This window comes from Protomyctophum bolini (assembly GCF_963924005.1).
Source record: "Protomyctophum bolini genome assembly, chromosome: 16".
NCBI classification, from domain to species: domain Eukaryota; kingdom Metazoa; phylum Chordata; class Actinopteri; order Myctophiformes; family Myctophidae; genus Protomyctophum; species Protomyctophum bolini.
In genome coordinates, this window is record NC_137877.1 from 33,060,619 (window position 1) to 33,083,199 (window position 22,581).

The following is a 22,581-nucleotide window of genomic DNA, read 5'->3' on the forward strand; positions in this document are numbered from 1 at the left end:
GTGCCCGTGGGCACTGTCTCGACTGACTCGACACCGGGCATTGCACCCCCTGTGGTGGGGTGGTGGAACGCGTGTGTCGAATTTGAAGTCGGTGGGGCGAACTGTTTTTGAGGTTCCTGGATTACAGACATACACAGACTTGGTGCATTTATAGTTAGATGCTTTAAGTAGCATGTGACATGTCAAACTAGGGGTCATTCATGATTCTGATTGCAAGCATTAGTTTTGCACGAAAAACACTCAAAAAACAGCCATAGTCTTCACAAATGTGATGAGGTCATCACATTTGGGCAAGCTGAATTTACCCCCCTTTTTAGCTTAGATTGACTGGCCTACATATAGGTTCCTTTTGCCAGTAATTCTACCATATGCATTATCATTATAATTGTTGTGATTCCTTCCCAAATGCACATCTCTTTTCAACCTGGCAGTTTGGTTTTGATGTCCATTAATTAGCTCTTTAAGCTCAAGTTATGTAGGATAAGACTCAAAGGTATAAGATAATGTGAACAGTTTCTAACTGCATTTTGACTGTGGCATCATTCCTCTTTTCTATAGTCCTCATCTAAATTTGTGAGCATTATAATAACCCTTTTAATTGATCATTGTGTAAATTTCATGCTGTGCAAGTGTGCATGCAAACTGCGAAAGAGGCAATTATAAAATGTGTCTTTAAGAGGGATGTGACAGTACTCACTGATTAGATTGCATTCATCATTGTAAATTTTAAATTGGACATTTTCTTGTCATGTTAGGGAAATATAAGAATGCAAAACATTATGTGGAACTTACAGTAAGAACGCGCACCACACTGAAACATTCGTCAGACACATGTCATATAGCTGAAGGAATATGCCTTCTGGTGAGCAACACAAGGTCATGTGAGGTACATTTTTAGTTGTAGTATAAGATACCATAGTAGCCAAATGAAAGAAAAGTGTGTAATAAATAGATGTTATTCCATTATTCATATGCACTGACCACAGGCTGGTCACGGGCCTGTGAAGGGGATGCGGGGAAACTCTGCTTTAATAAGGACGGACGGCTCCACAGGGACCGAGGTTGCCAATGAGCTGTCAAAAATCACTGACCAAACCACATCACTGGGTCATCTTACACACCCACACACATGTAAGCCGTATATCCACGGGTCAGCTACTGTAACATTCTGACACCGCCTCTGGATTGAAAAGATCTATTCATAAGGGTTAAGGTTAGATGGCGTTTTTTTTCTTCTTCAATCTTATTTTCATTAATTGACGTTGCGGGAGGCTCGCAAGCTCACCTATTTTAAGCAGCACCTAAAATGCAGCACCCAGTTGCGCCTAGTTTCCAACATTCTATGTTATCTACTTCCATACAGGTAAATACAATGGTGCATTGATTAATTGCATTTCCTTTCATACACAGTGCAAGGGTTAAAAGCGGGTTAAAACAACAACCTTTTTTGTGTGTTTATTGGTTCCAATGCTACCAGACGATAGTCTTGTCCATTCCAAAACACATTAAACCATTTCTCATATTAGCAGGCCTATTCTTTTTTTTTAATATATTTCTAAGTATTAGGCAATTTCACAGTTTCGTCCCTGTCCAAGCCTTGACCTTTGATCTTCAGTAAACCAGTAAGAAAAACACAACACATTGTGCATTGTGTCCCTAGAGCGAAAGAGGAAAACGCAGCATGCAAAAGTGAGCAAAATTCATTACACAGCAGCCAGACTAAGCTTTTCACATCCACCTTAAATTAATTATCATGTTTCAAAGGAGGAGGTGGCGGTAACAGTTAATTAAAAAACATACATTATTGTTTATAACAACAACAACACCACACAGAGGCACGGACAAAATGACGGCAATAACGACATTTCATTTCATTTTGTTTAAATGTCAAATGTTCATGTATTATTATAACATTATAACAGCATGTTTTATAACATCTATTCATATATTTGTAGATAAATTGATGCACATGGGTCTATATGCACAATGCATAATCGGAATATCTGTATGCGGTCATGTTCAGCGGGTGACAGTCAGTCATCTTTAGATATGTTCACATATTTGACAGTGTGCATGCTAATCACTTTTATGAAAGCGTGTTTTGTGCAAGCGCATCATGTTCTTTCTCTGTTTACGGTGTGCCTTAATCAGTATAGCCTACTTAGGATACATACTCAGTCGTTTTTATGACCCACTTCTCCTGTATAAAAATGACAGCAGTTATGAAGGGAGGAAGTTTCCCTGTTACCTTCTCACAGACCTGTTATGAAGGGAGGAAGTTTCCCTGTTACCTTCTCACAGACCTGTTCGGCTGCATCAGCTAACAACGTTCATATAGGGATTTTCCAACCAGAGTTGAGAATTATGAGGTTGCATTAGGTTGGAATATCAACACACATTAATATTCAACACAAGATGCTGCATTATGAAGGATTAGTTTTGCTATAAATATCTTAAAAAGCAGGGGAATAAAATGTCGCCTCTCTGTCACTGTCCTTCTTATGGGTAATTGGTCCTATAACATACGGCTAAGCTCCACTGAGGGGAAAACTGATGTAAACAAGTTAAGCAATTGGAATTGTGTTCAATCTTCAATCTATTCTTTCATCTCTTTGACAGCTGCACAGCTCCAGTGCCATTGCTCAGTGAGACAAGCCTGCCAGCCAGAAATAGATAAATTGTGAGTCAGTGTCAATGTTGAGCAGAAACCGGCCAGGGAAAGAGTATGTGTATTGTTTAGGTCTGGGTGACTGCACAGAAATTTTGCGATACGCGACCGAAGAAGCAACAGGACATGCAGCCCTATCAGAAGATGTGATGGAGTCACTACAACAGTAAGCTGTGGCCATGCACTGATTCATATAAAGAGGTGTTATTTGTTATTCACTTGTTATTCAACATGAATATATTGAACAGTCTGAACAAGCACCATATCTGATATCATCAAATGCAGCCATTTCACTGTGCACAGATTGAAACTATGATTTATACTTCATCATAAGACAGTTGTGGCCTATAAAGACTGAGAGACTGTATGGAGCATGTATGAGACTCCAGACTTGGGGAGTAGGGGGGAATCAATGAGGTCTCAGTGCTCACTGGTGGAGAAAGGCTCAGTGACTATCCGGCCGTTCCCACTGATGGAAGAGAGCTATGATTGACAGGCAAGTTCCAGTGAAGACCACCGCTCTCCTCTTCACCTGTCCTTTAGGGATGAGATGACCCGAGGAGCAGCGACCTCCCAGGCTTCGAGGCTGGTGAATAACCCATGGCACCAAAGCCTCTGCCTATGTCATATGCATCCAGTACCGTCTTTCCAACACATGGCCTTATGTCCATGCTGAGACCACGAAACTGTATGTGTGCTTATGTACGTATTTGTATTTATCATTCTCCTGCGGCCTTCTGGTATAGAGGGTATGCGCGTCATCAAACCCGGAAGTTACGCAGGAATGTCTACTGAGTGGCAAAAAAATACTTTCTGGCCTTGACAGCCCATACATCCAAAGAGAAAAAAAAGATTAAACAACGTTGAACAATGTTAAACTCACTTTGCATGTTGCTTTGCCACTCGATGTGCCGTTCACTTTAAGCATGCGCATACCCTCTATAGGACTCTCAAAATAGCGTCATTTTGTTGTGTGGAGGGGGAGGATTATGATAATTGCATGGATTGTTGTGTGTTTGGTGAATTCACAAATCCTTCCTCTCTACACAGGGGTTCAGTCATCAGATCCATCCTTTACATTATTTTCTCTATGTTGCACCTGCAGGGTTACGACATCTCAACTTCACTGCACTCACAAGTCACTTTCCTTCCCTCGTTCTGATAGTATATGCATTGGAATTGGATGTTATCCATGAGGTGAATTATAGAGTGGAAAAGTCATTAAGTGGGATAAAGATACAAGGAATCAATGCTGCAATGGATCCTGCTCCATGTTTGATTCTCTCCAGTCCAGTGCACACGAACATCAGGGTATAGCTGAAGCCTGCTTGTTGTTTCCAGGTGAAGTGTCCTCTCCACCAAGCGCATGCAGAGCTCTCTGGTTATCGAAAGGGGTCGATGAGAGGCTTTCAGCATGGCTATGGCATTAAAACACATTCTCTTCAATAAGTCTTCTCTGCATGGACACCATGGACATGCCTTCTACTGCCTCTTTCCCCACTTGATATGTACATACTGTAGACCCAATCAAATAACAACTTAACTATAAAACAACATCAATATGATATCATTATCAATGATATCCTATCATTATCATATAGGAAAATATTCCATTGAACTGATTAAAAAACTTGAAACCTTTTGTTTGTGTTTGAAGGTTATAAATGGATCCATTTAGACAACAGAGGCTCTTTGTGGATCGCACTATAAACCAGATGATATAAAACCCTTAATTCCCTGAAGACTCGCAGGCAATAGCAGCCAGTCTTAGCTGTATGTGGGCAGCTCTAAAACAGCGCCTTGCCTTCTACTTTTAATGGCAGTGGAAACTGCTCGATGAATGAAACAGACAGCTCTTGTCAAAGGGATTATTCCGTTTTATTCTTCCTTTCTCAAAGAGGGATAAGCTACACGTCTCTTGGTGACATCGAGAATTGACTTTCCTTCTCTAATTATGTGACCCACCTGGCCACGAGGTCTTATCTTATGGAGACTAATGGCCAGTTGAAACCTAGGTTGGTTGTCGTACCGCCCAGGCGTCCACAGACCAGACAACTGCAGCTGTCTTTTGAGATGAAAAGTAAATCACTTGAGGGCTGAGTAGAATCTTCATCCTTGCCAAAACAGATTTGATTGAAGTGAACTCCATACTCCATAAAATATGCAGAATTATAATCTTTTGTCTTGGATCAACCCTCTGCAGGGATAAAAGACACACATATAGTTTAAGTTCATATTGTGCCCAGGACAGAGTCTGAATATATTATTATATGATCAATTGTGACATAAAGGTAATTGTGGGTCTCCATAAAATGAATAAAAAATTAAAATACAAGAAATACTGCCAAATATTTGCATATTGGTGATGTATGTAGCATAATGCATTCAGCATTTAGGGAACAACGCAGGCAACCCATGACCCCAGAGGTCTCACATCATGTTCTTAAGGCCCACACCAGATCAAGCCAAACATCTACCATGAGATCAAATGTGACAGGTTATAATTTCAGTAATATCATAACGGGGGTGGGGCGTGGGGGTGGCCGGATCAGTACTCTTAGATTATGTCCTCCTTAGACGGGGACAGCCCATGTCTTAATATGTCAGCTGGTCTGGAGAACCTGTCAGACTGAAGTGTAACATAGCCCAGAGCGTGTCACAGTATTCAGCCATATGATGCGCTGGGAGTAATCTCACAACATAATGCCTATGGTTGGCTTGGTGTGAATGAAAGACTTGCTGTTCCCCCCGCAACACATGCCTGCATGTGTGTTCATGTGGAATGAGTCATTCACGCCTCTGGTCGATGAGACACTTTCAGCCCACACACCGGCTTTACACAGCCAGGTCAGTTAGCCCATATTGTCCAGAATTTCACAACCTAAAACAAATACGTTTCACAAATATAGATTTTTTCGGCGGCTGCCAAATATGTGTGGCAGCATGCTGAACTTCTCTATTGTTACCCAGTTGCCCTCCTTTGACAAAGAGGGACCCTGTAAAATCCCCCCTCCTCCCTAATGTCTCACTGTCTGTGTTTGTGTCTGTCAGTCTCCACCGTCTCACTCTGGGAGTTCAACCTTTTAGCATCTCCAATGATGTGCCTCGAAATCTGTTTCCAGGGCAACCAGGGTACCAAATACATCCCCAGCAGCTTCTTGCTGGTGTTGTCATTTGTTTACACTATTCATATCTGAGGGAGGATGAGCTTGTTCCAAACAAAGGGTGTGAATAAAAATCACACCCATGTGAAGTGAGGGGTGCTTTTATCATCATAAATCATCTCATTCCGGCCAATCACAAATTGCGTCCTCACCTTTCGTTGCCTTCAATGTCTAGCGTTTACACAATGTTTGTGTTTACACAAACCCTCAAAGCTGAACATATGCAGCTAAACTGACTCAAAACAAGTGAAATAACTCATTTGAAAACCAACCTTTTAATCTTTGCTATACAGTTGTTTGCCAAAAATATATATATATTCTTTTTCATCCACATAAATTGCACTAGACCAAGCTTCACAATTGCCCATTATTATAAAGGCATGCAATTGGAGTTCACAATTCACATGTGTGTGGGGTTGCAATACAAGCTTGCATTCTCTTCAATGCAAGGCACATGCTTCGATTATGGTACATCGCTTACAACATACATTAACTTGTGAAGTGTGAAAAGGCATTTTTGAAGCCTCGAACAACCCTCGAAACAGATGATTATTCATGACGCGCAGCTGCGCGCACTGGGAGTTTCCGAATCAGCACATAGTAGTAGTCATTGCAAAGCTCGGCCACATAAAGCGTATGCTATATAGACATTTTAGTTCACATCATTAGGAAACAAAGTTTGAAGTGTTTGGAACGGATTGTCCTCCTCGTGTATCGGACTTATTGAAAATCGACTCACGTCCTCCAGTTTTAAGCGTTGCGCTTGCGCGTAAAGGAACCGGGAGCTGTCCAAGTGCTGAAATGGAAAAAAGAGCATTCCACTCCCATTCCTCAACAGAGGATGGTTCGCTTACCTGAGCAAGTCTTCACTTCGTGACCAATGACACAGCTCAACAACTGTCTCTTAACAGAACCAACCTTTACATCGAACGCCAAGCAGAAGCTCCAATCAATGATGCATTTTGAAGATTGAGCGTTTCGACGCGCACAATTGATGTTTCTTCACATTTTCTCAAGAAAGCTGCGTTTAGGAATCAGAGTTTCATGAAACTAAACTATGATCCTTTGCTACATACTGGAATGTGGATTTTGTATGACACGAGGATACCCAAACACTCATTTGGTGAGGAAGAAAGCGACATTCCTGTTTGGATTATGTGTTTGACCAACGTAAATATAAGGAAGAAATAAAAAAGTGAACACATGAGAAAACCAAGAGGAATGAATCGGTCCTTTATAGGAGTCTTGACAGCTTTATTTGTATGTTTTATGGAGACCAACAACTTCAGGTGGGTTTTTTAATATACCACTTTACATTCAGATTTCTTATAACCTAAAATAAAAAACCTGTTCCAAGTTTAAAAAATGAGATGCCATTAGAAATATATGTAAACATTTTAGATTAGGCCTATAATAAAGACTAATATCTTACTACGCCATAGGCTAAATTGCACGAATTTGACTAAAGTATAGCTTGTAGTAGACCTATGCAATATGTAGCCTATATGCATACCTAATCATTTTGTCGGGTGTTTTTTTATGGATAATAAAATGGAGACTTTGGAGAGTACATGCGTTTAACGCGTGTTGTAGTTTTCCAAAGTATATGTGTCCATTACCCAGAGTAGTAAGCAAGTGTGTAGGCTAATGCTCTCAGTATAGCTGTAAACATCGTGACAGCTATACTGAGCCTGAGCCTTTACTCGTTTGAACTGTGGGTGTAGGTGGGCTACATCGCGCGAGGGCGACATTGTCATATTACGCCATTACTATTGATCGTGCCTGATCGGTTCATTTTATTTCAGGGTTGTGGATGCCAACGAGTCCTCCAGACCCGTAAACCAGTCTCCATCAGACTTTCTGGATTCACTAATGGGTCGAACATCTGGTTATGACGCACGAATAAGACCGTTTTTCAAAGGTTTGTTTTTCAAATAATTATTTTCTATAAGCAACAATAATTATGGACTCGAGTTGTCAATACATCTTCAAAATAATTGTTTTTTGACACGTAAATGGCAGAAGGCTCCCAGTCATATGATTATAAAATCGTTGCTAATCAGCATAGAAGGTAATAACATAATCATCCCAACCATTCTCAGAATGTATGGACAATCTACACAATCTAAACCGTCAAAAATAGTGTGGCAACTGGCAACAACAGGTCATTATGCCATTTAACACATCCACATATATAGGGTTTTCCCTTTCGATGTCAGATAGACTCCACCCTCCACCACCCCCCCAAAAAATAAATCAATTTTGAAACCGTGAAAGAAGACATCAAAACAACACAATGAACTACATGTGCAGATTAGCACTAGCAGCAGACAAGGCTTCCAAATGACAGGCAAAATGATGGATGGGGTCCCCCCGGCTAAGCTGTAGGCTCCTGGCTTCCTGTGTTGTGATGCTGAGGAGAGACACAACATCTGTCATTGGAATGGAGCTGAGTAAGGAGGGGGAGTAGAATGGGGACCCAGGCCCGACTCAAGCCCACCTACTCCACACTGTAGGTCAGATGGGCTGGGATTGTGGATGTAAGAGTATTGGGACATAACAGGGAGAAGGATTGTGGGGGACAGATACAGTGATTGATCAGCAGAACTCGGCTGTGAAACAAAAACAGACATTCCAGATATTCTTATAGGCTATAAAACACAATCTTATAGTGACTGAATTGCTGTGAAAGGAAGGCATGTTTTATAAGCTAGCTGTTATTTTCAGCAAAAGATGTTACAGCAACAAATGTTTCTAGCCAGCAAAGAGGAGAAGATGTGGATTGTAAAAACAGGCACAATACACGATTTTAGTAGTGTTGCTGTTTTAATAGCTATTCTCCAAGAGTTAAAAGCTCCTATAATCCTGTTTCACTATCTCTCTCTGCTTTATCTTCGTTATACACGTGCTTGCTTGCTCACTCGACACCGACAGACAGACAGAAAAACAGATGGACGGATAGACGGACAGACAGACAGACAGACAGACAGACAGACAGACAGACAGACAGACGGACACACACACACACAGCCACGTATAGGTATACTGTATATATGATTTTGGTTCAGAAGTCATTAGTCGCACAGTGTTGAACTGTAAGCCTGACCTAGATTTACTTGCTGAGTTTGTTGTGAGGAGAAACCAGCATTTTATGCTACTACTGTTAAATGGCCTGGCGACAAAACCGAAGGAAATGTTAATACCAAGTTTCATGCAATATTGATAAGTGCAGGGGAGGGCTGTATGCTTACTTCACTTTACAAATAGAGTTTTTTTTTTGCTGTGGCTTTAAATGGTATAAACTGTCATGTCTTAGCACAAGATTTCACTTCAGAGGACTGGATTGTCTGGAGTAAAAATGACACTGCGGTATGAGAGATTCGAGAGAAAGCTTTATTTTTTAAACTCAAGACTCAAGTTTTACGATTTGATATGGGTACAATTTGTTTAACATTGCCATTCATGCTTTATGTGCATCTTTGTGTGCCTCGGAGGGAGCAATATGATATTTAAAATTGCAGAAAGTTTTCTTTAAATGAACTAGATGAAGCCATGAAAATGTATATCATCAGACGTCTGTCAGAAAGATTATTTTTTACATTTTATCTGGATTCAACTGTCTTAACTACAACCAGCAAAAGTCTGTTACACTATATGCTTTATTAACGATACCATTTAATAATTGCATCCAGATAACATCTGACTTTGTTTTTCTGTCCAAAGACAGGGACATGGGTGTGGTCATATCACTCTGCACCTGGTGAAATAAAACAAAGTATTACCATGCATGTTTGGTGCCTTCATGAAAGATATTGCTTCTTGAAGCAGTATTTTCAGGAAAAACACTATGCAGTATGAAGCAGCAAGTTGAACCCAGCAGACCATTATTCCTTTCACCACCTACCCAGACACAGTTCGTACTAGAGATATGGAATTAAGAATGCTTGGCTTTTTCCCCTGTCATGTCATTTTATTCCATTTTGCAGGTCCCCCAGTAAACGTTACATGCAATATTTTTATCAACAGTTTCGGCTCTGTCACAGAGACAACTATGGTGAGTCCTCCAGTCTTTTCTGATCGATTCTTGCCCTTGATCATTTGTTATGTTATCTGTCCCTCAACTTGCAGGTCCACCCGTTAATGTTACCTGCAACATATTTATCAACAGCTTTGGTTCTATAGCAGAAACTACCATGGTGAGTTGAGCATCCACTGAGCTCGGCCATCCATGTCTTCCACCCTTGCTCTCTGCTCTGGAGTTATAAGGCTGAATCATGCAGTTCATTTTCCACAATCAGATGTTTCATGTCCAATTTCAAATTGTACTCATATGATTTTGATCATCCAGAGTTAAGGCTGAATCATGCAGTTCATTTTCCACAATCAAATGTTTCATGTCCAATTTCAAATTGTACTCATATGATTTTGATCATCCAGAAGTCTATTGGCGGCTCCAATAGCCACATATTGTGGCGCTATACCTGAACCTTGTATTACAACTGAGAATCATGACTCCTGTGATACCTAAAGCAGATTTAATAATCCACACAAACACTGCCAGCACTCAATTTAAGTACAGCCAATACCCTTTGTATGTGGGGGCATACTGTACGTCTTGAGTGTCAAACAGATTGATCTGTGTCATGTCCGATGACACCCAACTATCTGCTTAAGGGGTAAACAACATCAAACCTGGCATTCTTCACTTGAGCTTGTTCAGAAGCCACTGAAGAATCCATAATGAGTTGTTCTGATGATAAAATATGCTTGGATCACGATGGGATGGAATCTGGTTGCACAAGACTTCTTTTTCATAGCACTGCCACAGCTTTTAGACAAAACGCCCCTTTTATGTTTGTACTTTGTAACATTTGGAACTACTAATATTACTAATACTACTAATACTAAGATGAAGACATCTCATAATCATGTCAAGTCAATCAATCGACTTCTGAATAATGCAACTAACTTCAATGGATTTTCTTTGTAAACCATTGCTTACTGGACACATCATCTATCTACCATCATGGCTCTTAATGATTATTGGCTACTGAGAAAGTTTGTGTACATTCAGTGTATTTCAAACTTTCCTCCTCCTTTCAACACTATAAATTATGCCTGTGTAGGTACTTTGGGGGATTTAGATGATGGTATCGTTTGCTATGAATTGCTTCAAACCCATATACTGCTCATCATCCATACTTTTATTTTTGATTACCGGTATGTGCAAACATTTATTGGAACTTGCACGCACGCACGCACGCACGCATGCACGCACGCACGCACACACACACACACACACACACACACACACACACACACACACACACACACACACACACACACACACACACACACACACACACACACACACACACACACACACACACACACAGTCAATTGGTAATGTAATGAGATGTTTGATCTTAATAATTGTACAATGATGCTTATGGCATCATTGGCATGTACTGATGCAGTGTGTAACGCATACAAATGAAAATGCACAAGGCAGTTTTGCAATTATAAAGAATTATCTAAGAATAGCAATGATAACTACAGTAGTTCACCTACCATAATGACATTCATGTTTCATACATCAAAGCCCATGGGCACAGGCAAAATCCTCAGTGCTAATTTAACTCTGAGTATACAAATGGACCATTTGGTTCCATTTATACGCACAGAGTTAACTTAAAAGTGATGTTTTTACAGTGTAGTCAAGTGTGTAAGTATGTAAATGTATACTTGTCACCTCCGTAGGACTACAGAGTGAACATCTTCCTGCGACAGGGGTGGAACGACCCTCGGCTGGCATACAGTAAATACCCAGAACTCTCCCTGGACCTGGACCCTTCCATGTTAGACTCCATCTGGAAACCTGACCTCTTCTTCGCCAATGAGAAGGGCGCCAATTTCCATGACGTAACCACAGACAACAAGCTACTAAGGATCTTCAAGGACGGGACTGTGCTGTACAGTATCAGGTAAAAGAAAAGTGCTGATATGCTAATGAGAAACGTGACAGACTTTACAGGATTGCAGATTAAAGCCGCAATCCATTAGTTTTATGTCCTTGCCCGCCCTCAGGATCAAGGTATATGAAAAAGAAGGTAAAGACACTGTCATTTTTGCTATCACGCAATTCCAAACTACACCCGGAAGTTCGGTGGAATGCATTGGAGTCACTGAGAGCCCAGTGACCAGCTCATGAACAGACACTATTTCTGAACAGTGTTGGGCAATATTACTTAGGAGAGTAATATGTTTACTTTACTTATTACTCCTTAGAAAAAGTAATAATATTACATTACATTACCTTAATCTTGCGATACCCCCGAGACAGAAACGATACCTGCCACTGTTTAGATCCGCCAATAAAATGATGTACTGTGCACATGAAAAAGCAAGTTATTAGAAAACAACTTGTGATAGGTCTTCTTTTATATTCCTGAACCGATTATATGGCAAAGGTCGCTAAAGAACTCTTTTGTACACCGGCCAGTCTGTTCTGCTTTTAAACCAAAATCGGTAAACCAAGAGGATATGTTCTATTGTTCTTGTTCCTGTCTGCTTCTGTGATTTGTGTCCTGTAATGTATCTTGTGTAATTGCGAACGCAGTGAGCTTGAGACCTAGCAGATCATGTCTGTCTGTCTTGTCTGTATCTTGAACGGTGACGTCATGGACGCAAAACAAATTTCAGTGAAAGCTGACAACGAGCTGGTCCAGCTGGCTCCATCCACTGCCATGTATTCATGGAACTTCCGGTGCGAGATTTTCCACCCATGAAAGTGTCATGGCATATCCATGACGTCAGCGATGAACCACACTTAGCTCTTCAAGGTGGAATCCCTGCTTAGCAAGGAGAGATATTTCACAATATGAGCTTCAGGCAGTGCTGCCTGTCAACCAGTAGGTGTCCTACCTGACACCAGGGTTTATATTTTTCAATGGAACAGATGGGAGACCACCCATCTGCAATGTGCTAGTTCTATTGTATTAACATACTCTACCATACAAATTGTAAAAAATAAATAATATTAATAAAATAAGTTCCACATTGCAGCTTTAACAGAAAGGAGAGTAGAGTAATGGAGATGTAATTCCACATGCATCCAACTCATGCCGTAACTGTTACAGCATGAGTTTGAGGCTGAAATCTCAAGAAGAAAATATCTGAGAAAAGAAAAGCTGAAGCAGATAATAGATAATTATGAGCTCTGATTCCATGCCTGCTTACCCAGCAGGCTATTGGCTCACTGCTCTTACTCATTGCAGACATCAAAGACTATCTACCCAGAGTAAGCAAGCAGCTTTGAGTGAATGTAATTCAATATTGATCTAGTCCCTAGATTCTAGTCCCTCGAATGAGCACATTCATATCTCCCAAATACAGTTCCCATGCGTGGTAAAGATTTTACAAAGGACTGCAAGATGGTAAACTAATCCTGAGGGTATGTGGTTGTTGTTGTTGTTGTTGTTTAGAATTAACTTAACACAGGGTTTGGTGAAAGCATGTGATACATTAATTAATCTCCTTTCTCCCACATGCTTCGATATAGTCGGTATGTTTGCAGGGCTCTTAGAGATCAATGGCATTCTGGGAGATGGGGTTTGTGACTAGAGATATGAGCTAAATAGTATAATAATAATGTAAAAAATCTTAAAAGATTAATAATAATAATCTATACTATAATTTATGGAATCTCTATCTGTGCCGGCATACAGCATGATCCATACCAGCATAGTTGCACAGTATCAGTAAGAAAACACTCACTTCAGAAAGATGCAATGGGCCCATCTAGCGAAATCGCCCCTACATTTGATGACAAATCTGTGCAACAAGATATGAAAATATGTTTCATTTCATTTCAATGCAATTTCAGTCACACACAGCATTCGATTTCTGTGCCCCAGTATAAAGCAGATCAATTTGTAGTCCACTTAAAGATCAGCTGAGCGGGGCCCAGGTGTGGACACAGACAACGGTGCAAAGAAATGAAAGGTGGTTAGCCACTTTCCCCATCCACGTGACACATGATGACAGAGTAGAGCAGACAGTAGACCACAATGCATCTCAGAAACAATAAGTCCCAGTAATGAAAGTGTGATAGGAACCTGCTGTAGGGAATCCCACATGCTGTGACAGAAGCTGTCTGAAAGGAGAAATGAGAGGCAGGTATAGAATGCAAATGCCATGTCGAGGTGTCTATAGCACTCTGTATTTCCTAATCCATTAAACAAGTTTATCTACCTAAATGTGCTGAATTAAAATTAAAAAAAATCTACATCAATTCAATTGCTGTGTTATGTCATAGGTTGACTCTCATTCTGTCCTGTCCAATGGATCTGAAGAACTTTCCAATGGATACCCAAACATGCACAATGCAACTGGAAAGCTGTAAGCTGCCTTTCTTACCGCTCTTAGCTAAATTGAAATGTATTGTATGTATATACTGTATGTCTTTGATATAATTGTTTTTGATTTCTCCATTGCCATCTTTAGTTGGTTACACCATGAATGACTTGATCTTCGAGTGGATGGAGAAGGATGCTGTGCAGGTGTCAGACGGACTCACATTACCTCAGTTCCTCATGAGGGATGAGAAGGAGCTGGGCTACTGTACCAAACATTACAACACTGGTCAGAGAACACACATACTATATATATCCTTGTATACGTCCTTGCCTTTCACAAATACAAATTGTCTTGCTAAAATTGCACTGGTTGAAATCACTCACCAGGTAAATTCACCTGTATTGAGGTGAAATTCCGCCTGGAGCGTCAAATGGGCTACTACCTGATCCAGATGTACATCCCCTCTCTCCTGATCGTCATCCTCTCCTGGGTCTCCTTCTGGATTAACATGGACGCCGCGCCCGCCAGAGTGGCACTGGGCATCACTACCGTGCTCACCATGACAACCCAGAGCTCCGGCTCCAGATCTTCCCTTCCAAAGGTAAACCTCTCTGTCTTCATGTCAACAGCCTGAAGGGTCAGTGCCAAAGTGAGGCTAATAGGCTGGGCTCTCGGATCAAATGCTCCTCGATCTCTCCCCCGTGTCACAAGACATGGATAATCTGTCGCTATTACACTGATGGAATGGATATGGTAAATAGACCTATATGAGGACATGCTGCACAGAATCTAAACACTGGGGTGAAATCTTATCTATAAATGCACCATATGTCTCTGTACGTCTGTCTGTACGTATACGTACGGCTGAAATGCACAAATCTCGAGGACCGTTAGCCCCACCGACTTCAAATTCGACACATGCATTCCACACCTCCACAGGGAGTGCGGTGCCCGGTGCCCGGCCTCTGCCCTGGCTCTAGACAGGGCCCCTGCCCAATGCCCATGCTCCATATATGGAGCTGGTCTGTTCTGACATCACAACACTGAACTCCATATTTGGACATGCCTGATACAGAACTCCATATGTAGGAATAAAGGGACACAGGGAGACAGATACAGAAATCTTCATATGTGGGCATAAAAGGGACACAGACAGATGACAGGTAATCTGCCACGGGTACAGAACAGGTGCTTTGACACCGGTACAACGGGTATTGCATAGCCAGGTGGGGCATGGATCTCCAACTTCCATCGTTACCGACTCGGTCCTCTACAGCCGGGCACCGGTCTAGTGTAGTTGTTTATAAGGAGCTAAAGTGGCAGGCCATTGATGGATGGATTTAAAGCCTTTTCTCAGAGGATGATGTTATATTGTGTGACAGGTATAAAGGAAAGAGATACAACACAGACATGAAATGCACCCCCTCTATCCATGTCAATTTCATTCCTCAGCTCACAAAAGCATAAATGAGGAGCATAAAAAAATATATATATATTTTTTAAATGTAGTAATTAGTCACAGCACATGCTGCCGGTTTATGTGCATAGTTTACAGTACATTTTCACACATAATAAATTGGCCTGTACACTACAGGCACTGTGCATCAGCTATAGCAGATCAATCACTTCTCCCACACAACGGCCTACATAATATGACCACTCAAGGGCTTTGCCATGTCAGAGTCCCACATGAAAGACATAATAAATATTTAAACAGCTGGCTTTGAAAGCCTCCCAAGTAAACAAAAGCTCAATATGCCTTGCATGTTCTCAAAAAGCTGACTTTAAGTTGTTTCCTTCCAATGCAAATCAGCTGTCATGAGGGAAGACAACGCCCAGGTCATCCATTGATGAATAGGAATGTCATGTGTGCTCCTTTCAACATCATCTTCAACTCCACCACTGTGGAGTGGAGACTGAGATGTAAATCAATGCTAAAGGTCCAAATTAGAGCTATGGTTTCCAGTCCATTACCTCAACAAATAAGGCACCAATTATTTCCAGCTGTGCCCTATATGTCTGCAATCATGGATATTACTGTCAGCTTCAACAAACATACTTGTTAGAAAACACCACTCCTAATTATAGTAATTTAGAAATCACAGCAAGTTCATTTACATATACACTAAAGGCAGATTAAAAAGCCAAAGCAGTTATATAACTGTAGAGGGTATTTGGTTTTAGATGTCTGATATTTTGGTTCAAAACTGTCAGGAAATATGTAGCAGTAGAGTAACTTCATAGATACTGGTCATGTGATTGGTCAGGGCAGGGGCTAATCAAATGGCTACAGCTGGTTCACTTTAGGCATGAGTTTGGTGTTGGTTTAATTATTTAGGGGTCAAGCCTGAAGACCCATTATTATCAATTATATATTTTTAATAATTATTTTAGAAAAGCTCCAGCTCCTCCTCACAAAATCAAAAATATTTATTAAAAATAAATGAAAACAGTAAATGACAAACCACGTGCCCCTCAAGTATTAGAAGGAGATTGTCAGTCAACAGAAAATAGGTCGGGTGTTTTCAATGAGTCTATCATGGTTAAAATGGAGTTTTAAGTTATAATGGGTTTGTATAGGAAGGGGGCAGGGAAGCTAAAATTAATATCAAATATCTAATTACTGAATCAAGCAACTTAAAAACTGTCTGGGTAGATGATGAAATGACGAAAATGACTAATAATTTTAGTTAAGGCTAGGTGTTTTTAGTAACTTTAAGTGTAGGCATGGGTTTGGTGGTTTAACCAGGCCTAATTAATTTGAGTTAAAGCAGCACTACGTACAGTAGTTTGGGGTATCAGTATCAGTGGCCACTTTGGACACAAATAACATGACAGCCAACATCATGACTTCATTACCCAAGAGTCTCCGCAAGCATGTCCGGCAAGGACGAGCTGTGATTGGCCAGTCTTCGCTTTGATTGGCAGTTCTGCCCATAGACATAAAAGGTAGACAGACGCCTTTTTCCGGCTCTGGGGCGCGTGTCAAAATTGAAGGCACATTATTCACGAAATTCCTTGCGAAGCATAGTGGAAGCATGAACGGAAGCTTGTCAAGCTTCCACGTGCATAACAGAAGTCCCGGAAAATATGCGTTGTCATTGGCCAGTAGACACTTGAGTGGCAGCGAGAGTCATGCAAGACATGGAGGAGTCGCATGAGTGACTTCACTTGGGTAGCAGCGTGCCTTCAGCAAATGCCTTCAGCACTTCCACTTGACTTCCTGCCTTCAATGGAGACACGTCGCTCCAATGAACTGCAGCGGACAATGAGGCATCTATTTTTTTAATATCTAGCCACAATTTGCCATTGACAGCCCAAACATCCAAACAGAAAAGTTCTATCTGATTGTATTAAATGACGTCAAACCCACCAACATTGCAGCTGTACAAAAAGCTTGAATTATCCTGCAAAGTGTTTGTTTCATAAAAATCACACCCGTGTGAAGTGAGGGGCGCTCTTATCATCGTACATCATCATGGATCATCTCATACTGGCCAAACAGAATGCCTGTTGCCTGTGATTGGTTAGCTGATTTGCTCGTTTACATATGACGTAAATGTTCCCTTCAATGTCAATGGCGTTTAATGTTTTGATGTTTAATTTACGTCATATTTAGCGGAATTCTGACGTAATTTCTCCTTTCATTGTCAATGGCAAATATTGAGACGTGTGGCGACAAAATTTAGCAGACATTTGACCTGAATTCCCCTTTCATTATCAATGGCAAATCTTGAGACGTGTGGGGACAAAAGCTGTTTTGTTTATAGAAGGGGATTGCAGTGATTATTTTTGTGTGTTGGAGTTTGGAAGTGCTCGTTGGATATCACTCAACACTGCGTACCACCTGTTTTGAATTTGCAGGAGGCAGCAGGACGTTGCTTTGCTGAAAGCGAGCGCTTGCAAAGTCTGACACTGACACAAAAGAATCACCTGAAAGTAGCTCATATTCCTCAAAGCATGCCCCCCTGCCATCTACTATATAATGCGCCACGTCTCTGCGTGCGTACGTGTGTGTATGGTTGTAATGCACGTAACTTGAGAACCATTTGACCCACCGACTTCACATTCAACACACGCGGCTCAACCAATCAGGCTCTGCCAGTGAGCCGAATTGATTGCCAAGTACACTTTTCAGTTTGCAGTCTTTCTCCATGTGGGACACCGGCTGACAGTTAAAACGGGTGCTATGACAACGTATATCATTAGGTTCCCAAGTTGCATCGTTCCCAAGTAGGCCGGTGAACGACTGCGACGGGCACGTACAGGTCTAGTTTACTTAATGGCAAGATGGCCACGGTCTGCATATGGTCTAACTCATTCCCTAGTCAAGCCCCTAGAAGGGACCCCCCTATGTATGGATTCACTTGATTGAATACGGTACTTTATTAGCAGTTTGCAGAAAAAAAGCCTAGAGAAGTGTAGTTCAATATAAGGTCTGCTAAGAGGATTTAAACCCAAGAAATTGATTGATTGAAATATTTATTAACAGTTTGCAGAATTACAGTACATTTCAAGCACAAACTCAATACAAAGACTGTTAACTGTGAGTGGACCCAATTAAGCATTACACTTGTTTACAAGAGGGTCCACCTTGTTCAATTCATCAAAACATTTAGAGACGTACAAATAGACACTTCTATATAGTCAAAGAACAGAACAGGAATTCATCATAAAGGAGGTAAAAAGGGAAAAGAAACATATACAGTGAGGGGGAAAGGGGGTGGGCGGTGGGATTCAGATTTTACGGGGGCCAGTTTCGAATTGCAGCCGTCCGTATAGGTGCCCTTTGAGAGCGGTTTTGAAGGAGTCAAGGGATTCGCATGTCTTAATGACTGTTGGTAGGGCGTTCCACATTTTGGTGGCATAGGAGCAAAAATAATTTAGTCCCTTGTTTGTGCCGAATCTGAGTTGTACATGGTTCGTTGCACTCCCTCTGGTGTTGTGGGTGTGGACTTTGTTAACATTAAGGAAGTATTTAGACTAGGTACATGGGTATCTTGGTGGTGTATCGAATCTTGTGGACCAGACCCATTGCAAGATGCTGTACTCTGTTGTCGACCCTAAGCCATTCCAGCCTGTCAAAGTGGGCAGGGGGGAGGTGGGTTCGGGGGGTGAGGCCAAGTAGGAGCCTGACCAGTTTGTTCATTTTATGACAAAGACAAAACAGAAAAATACACAGACAGCTCAGCTCAGACACGTTGTGGAACAAAGGACACAGTTATACACACATACCTATTACCTAGGATCGAACCATAAAATAGATGGGTTAACAACTCCCCAGAGAAAATGAAAGAAAATAATGAAATGTGTTATAGAATTCATACCGCATAAGAGTCATGTATCGTTTCTGTCAGTATGGAATATTTAATAAAAGGAAACCATTTTGTTCACAGGTCTCTTACGTGAAAGCCATTGACATCTGGATGGCTGTGTGTCTGCTCTTTGTGTTTGCTGCGTTGCTGGAATATGCTGGAGTTAATTTTGTCTCCAGGCAACAGAAGGAGTTCCTTCGTTTGAGGCGAAGGCAGAGAAGGAATCACAAGGTAAGCCAGCGTTCAAATCCCTACAAGGTAGCTGTCTGGTGGTGACCGGTTTATTTTTTGGACAGACTCAATGTAGCTGTAAGTGCTGATCATTTGACTGAACAAATGTATATGACCTAAATATTTTATCATTTCAGTTTGGTCATGTTGTTGTGGAGATATTAATTTGTGTTCACTCATGACACAGCTTCATCATACTACATGACGAATGTCATATCATCGAGTTACAGAATTAAGCCCCTGAGTCACATATGTCTTGTGAACACTGTACACGCATGTGTCTTTGTCCAGGATGGCGATATGCAGGAAGGCCGATTTAACTTCTCTAGCAACAGCATGAGCCAGTGTCTGCCGACGAAAGATGGCACAGCTGTTAAGAATGCTACCCTAGATCCTAATCCTCAACCAACCCCAAAAGACATCGAAACCATAAAGAAGAGGTTTGTGGACAGAGCCAAGAGGATAGACACGATCTCCAGAGCGGCTTTTCCTATGGCATTCCTCTTGTTCAACATATTCTACTGGATCACCTACAAGATCATCAGACATGAAGGCATTTAACGGCTCCTGTGAGTTATGAACCTTCCATAAATAACATTTCTCAGTTATTTCTCATTTCTGAGATTGAGAAATGCTGTGGTGAGGTGACATTGTGAGACTGTACATTGAGATGAAATCTGGTGATAATGCCAGTGTTCTTGCAGGGATCATGTATAATGCTCATGCGTAATCACAAGATAAATGCACATGTTCTGATTATCAAGTGAAAAAATGGTTGAGACTCAGATGTATCTTGCTGTACTACTGTTGCACAATATTGCCTGGAAAAAATAATGTCTTAACTCTCTATAGGCACAGTAAAATGCTGGAAAAGATGGACCAAATGTTCAAAAGAAAAATATCACTGCCTTGGCGTCTGTACAGCCAAGCGATGGAAACACATTCCGTGAATTTGTATATGAACGGTAGCACAGTCAGAACCTTACTTTGAGACTTTTTGTGGTTGCAGGAATAAAAAAGGGGGTATTTCATATTAAGGGTGTTTAGAACTGTTTTATATTGTACTATTGTCACACACCTCCTCACTGTTTATACAACATAAAGCAGCAAGACTCTGCAATGTACAGGCTGCGATGCAAGCACATAGATACTGTATTATCCTACATACATTAAACAGCAGCACATGTCCCCGGCATGTGTATGAATAAGCAGATGAAAATCCAGAATTGGCTCACGGATACTGCATTTTTATTAACAACCCGAGGCCTTAGATATCATGGATTTAGTGAGATAAAGAACTACGCTTCCCTATTTTTCCAAGCATCTCCTATTCAGTGGTCTGTCACAAATGAATGCACTGTTTATCCTATGCTTTTCTACCTAAGACCAGATATCTGAAGGTACTTTTTCCATTTGTTTTGCTATTATAAATATCTGTGCATAATTGATGTCACCTAAAATTTGCGTAATGGCTCACCCACTCATCTTAGTGTACTGTAACTAATTTAAATATCACTTTCATCCTGAAGATAATTTCTGAAATATCTTGGCATACATTTCATGAATGTTTATCAGTTCTAATAATGGCCAGTGTATTGGTAAGCTGAGATGCAAACCAACTACATACAATCTGATGTTATACCATAAGTTAATATTCCCACATACCAATGAATTTGTTTATATCACAGGTAAATATTCCAGGTATAATCAACATGGATTTAGAGTTGGAGTGTATGTTTTTGTAGATTTAGTCTAATGAATATTTATTGAAACAGGGAACACAATATGTTTATAGAAAATCACTTTCCGTATACAGTACTTATAACTCCTCAATGGACTGTTCAACGCATCCCCACACTTTGTGTTCTTTGCTGGGTACACATTACAATCCTGTTAATGTGTGCATTTGAACTCAGAGTGTACAAATGTAACACACACATGTGTACACTCTCAGAGTTAAACACAGGAACTTACTGTGTACAGACAGTGTACACAGTACATTTGTAGAGTGATGAAACTGCAAGGGGGAAATTCTCACGTTACTCACAGTATAGAGCAGCTATTGGTCTTTGCACACCTGATATACTGTGCTACACCTTTCTTTTCTTGAATACTGTTCCTGGAAAAGGTAATCTAATCTACTGTACATCATTAAAGTTGAGTGTGCTCCACATGTGCAATTTGTGTCCTCATCTCTTTTTAAAATAATGTATTTATAAGCCCTATATACTGTACTTAGTCGTATGACAAATAGCGGAAATAGCTGATCTTTGTGACCAATGTGGTGCATTGCAATGTGTTGCGTTGCATGTTGCAATGTTTGATCATTGTTTCCAATATTTTTGACCATTTTCGCCAGAATAGGGACAAGTGATATAACCGGGTAAATTACATTGAGATCAAAATCTCTTTTAAAAGTGGGCCTTTTCAGCAAAGCCCTGCATCATGCTCATACTGTACATGTACTGTACACACCTATACGCTCCACTGGAGCAGTTAGTGCACTTGAGCGGTGGGTGTTCAGGGAGGCGTGAGTGTTGGTTAATTATGGTTGCTTCCCTAGTCAGATTTCTCCTACCGGTTCAGGGGATCAAACAACCTTATATACAGTATGTGGGTGTGTATGTTGTGGCAAACCAGGGGAAACAGCCAGGCCTATTCCCCACAGAACGAGGCTGGGGGAGGTGATAGAGGGAGTATATCACCCTGTACAGGTATTGCAGCCAATGGGAGCCTGGACATGGACGCACCTGCAGCCAGTAAGGCAATCACCAGAAGCTGTTAAAGAGCCGACGCCCAAGCTGTCTGGTGAGTCAGTTTGAACTAATGGAGGAGTGAGGAAGGA

General features: G+C 41.0%; 1 protein-coding gene across 1 annotated transcript; it reads left to right on the plus strand.

The window, feature by feature from the left end:
- Nucleotides 1-7,035: 7,035 nt before the first annotated feature.
- On the plus strand, nucleotides 7,036-20,297 carry glra2 (glycine receptor, alpha 2; the record flags this gene model as incomplete). Its single annotated transcript, XM_080785987.1, has 9 exons — nucleotides 7,036-7,121; nucleotides 7,638-7,753; nucleotides 9,961-10,028; nucleotides 11,593-11,816; nucleotides 14,150-14,232; nucleotides 14,338-14,475; nucleotides 14,577-14,791; nucleotides 19,587-19,736; nucleotides 20,028-20,297. 9 exons carry the CDS (start codon nucleotides 7,036-7,038, stop codon nucleotides 20,295-20,297), a joined length of 1,350 nt encoding a protein of 449 aa, XP_080642113.1.
- Between the last annotated feature and the right edge of the window lie 2,284 nt (nucleotides 20,298-22,581).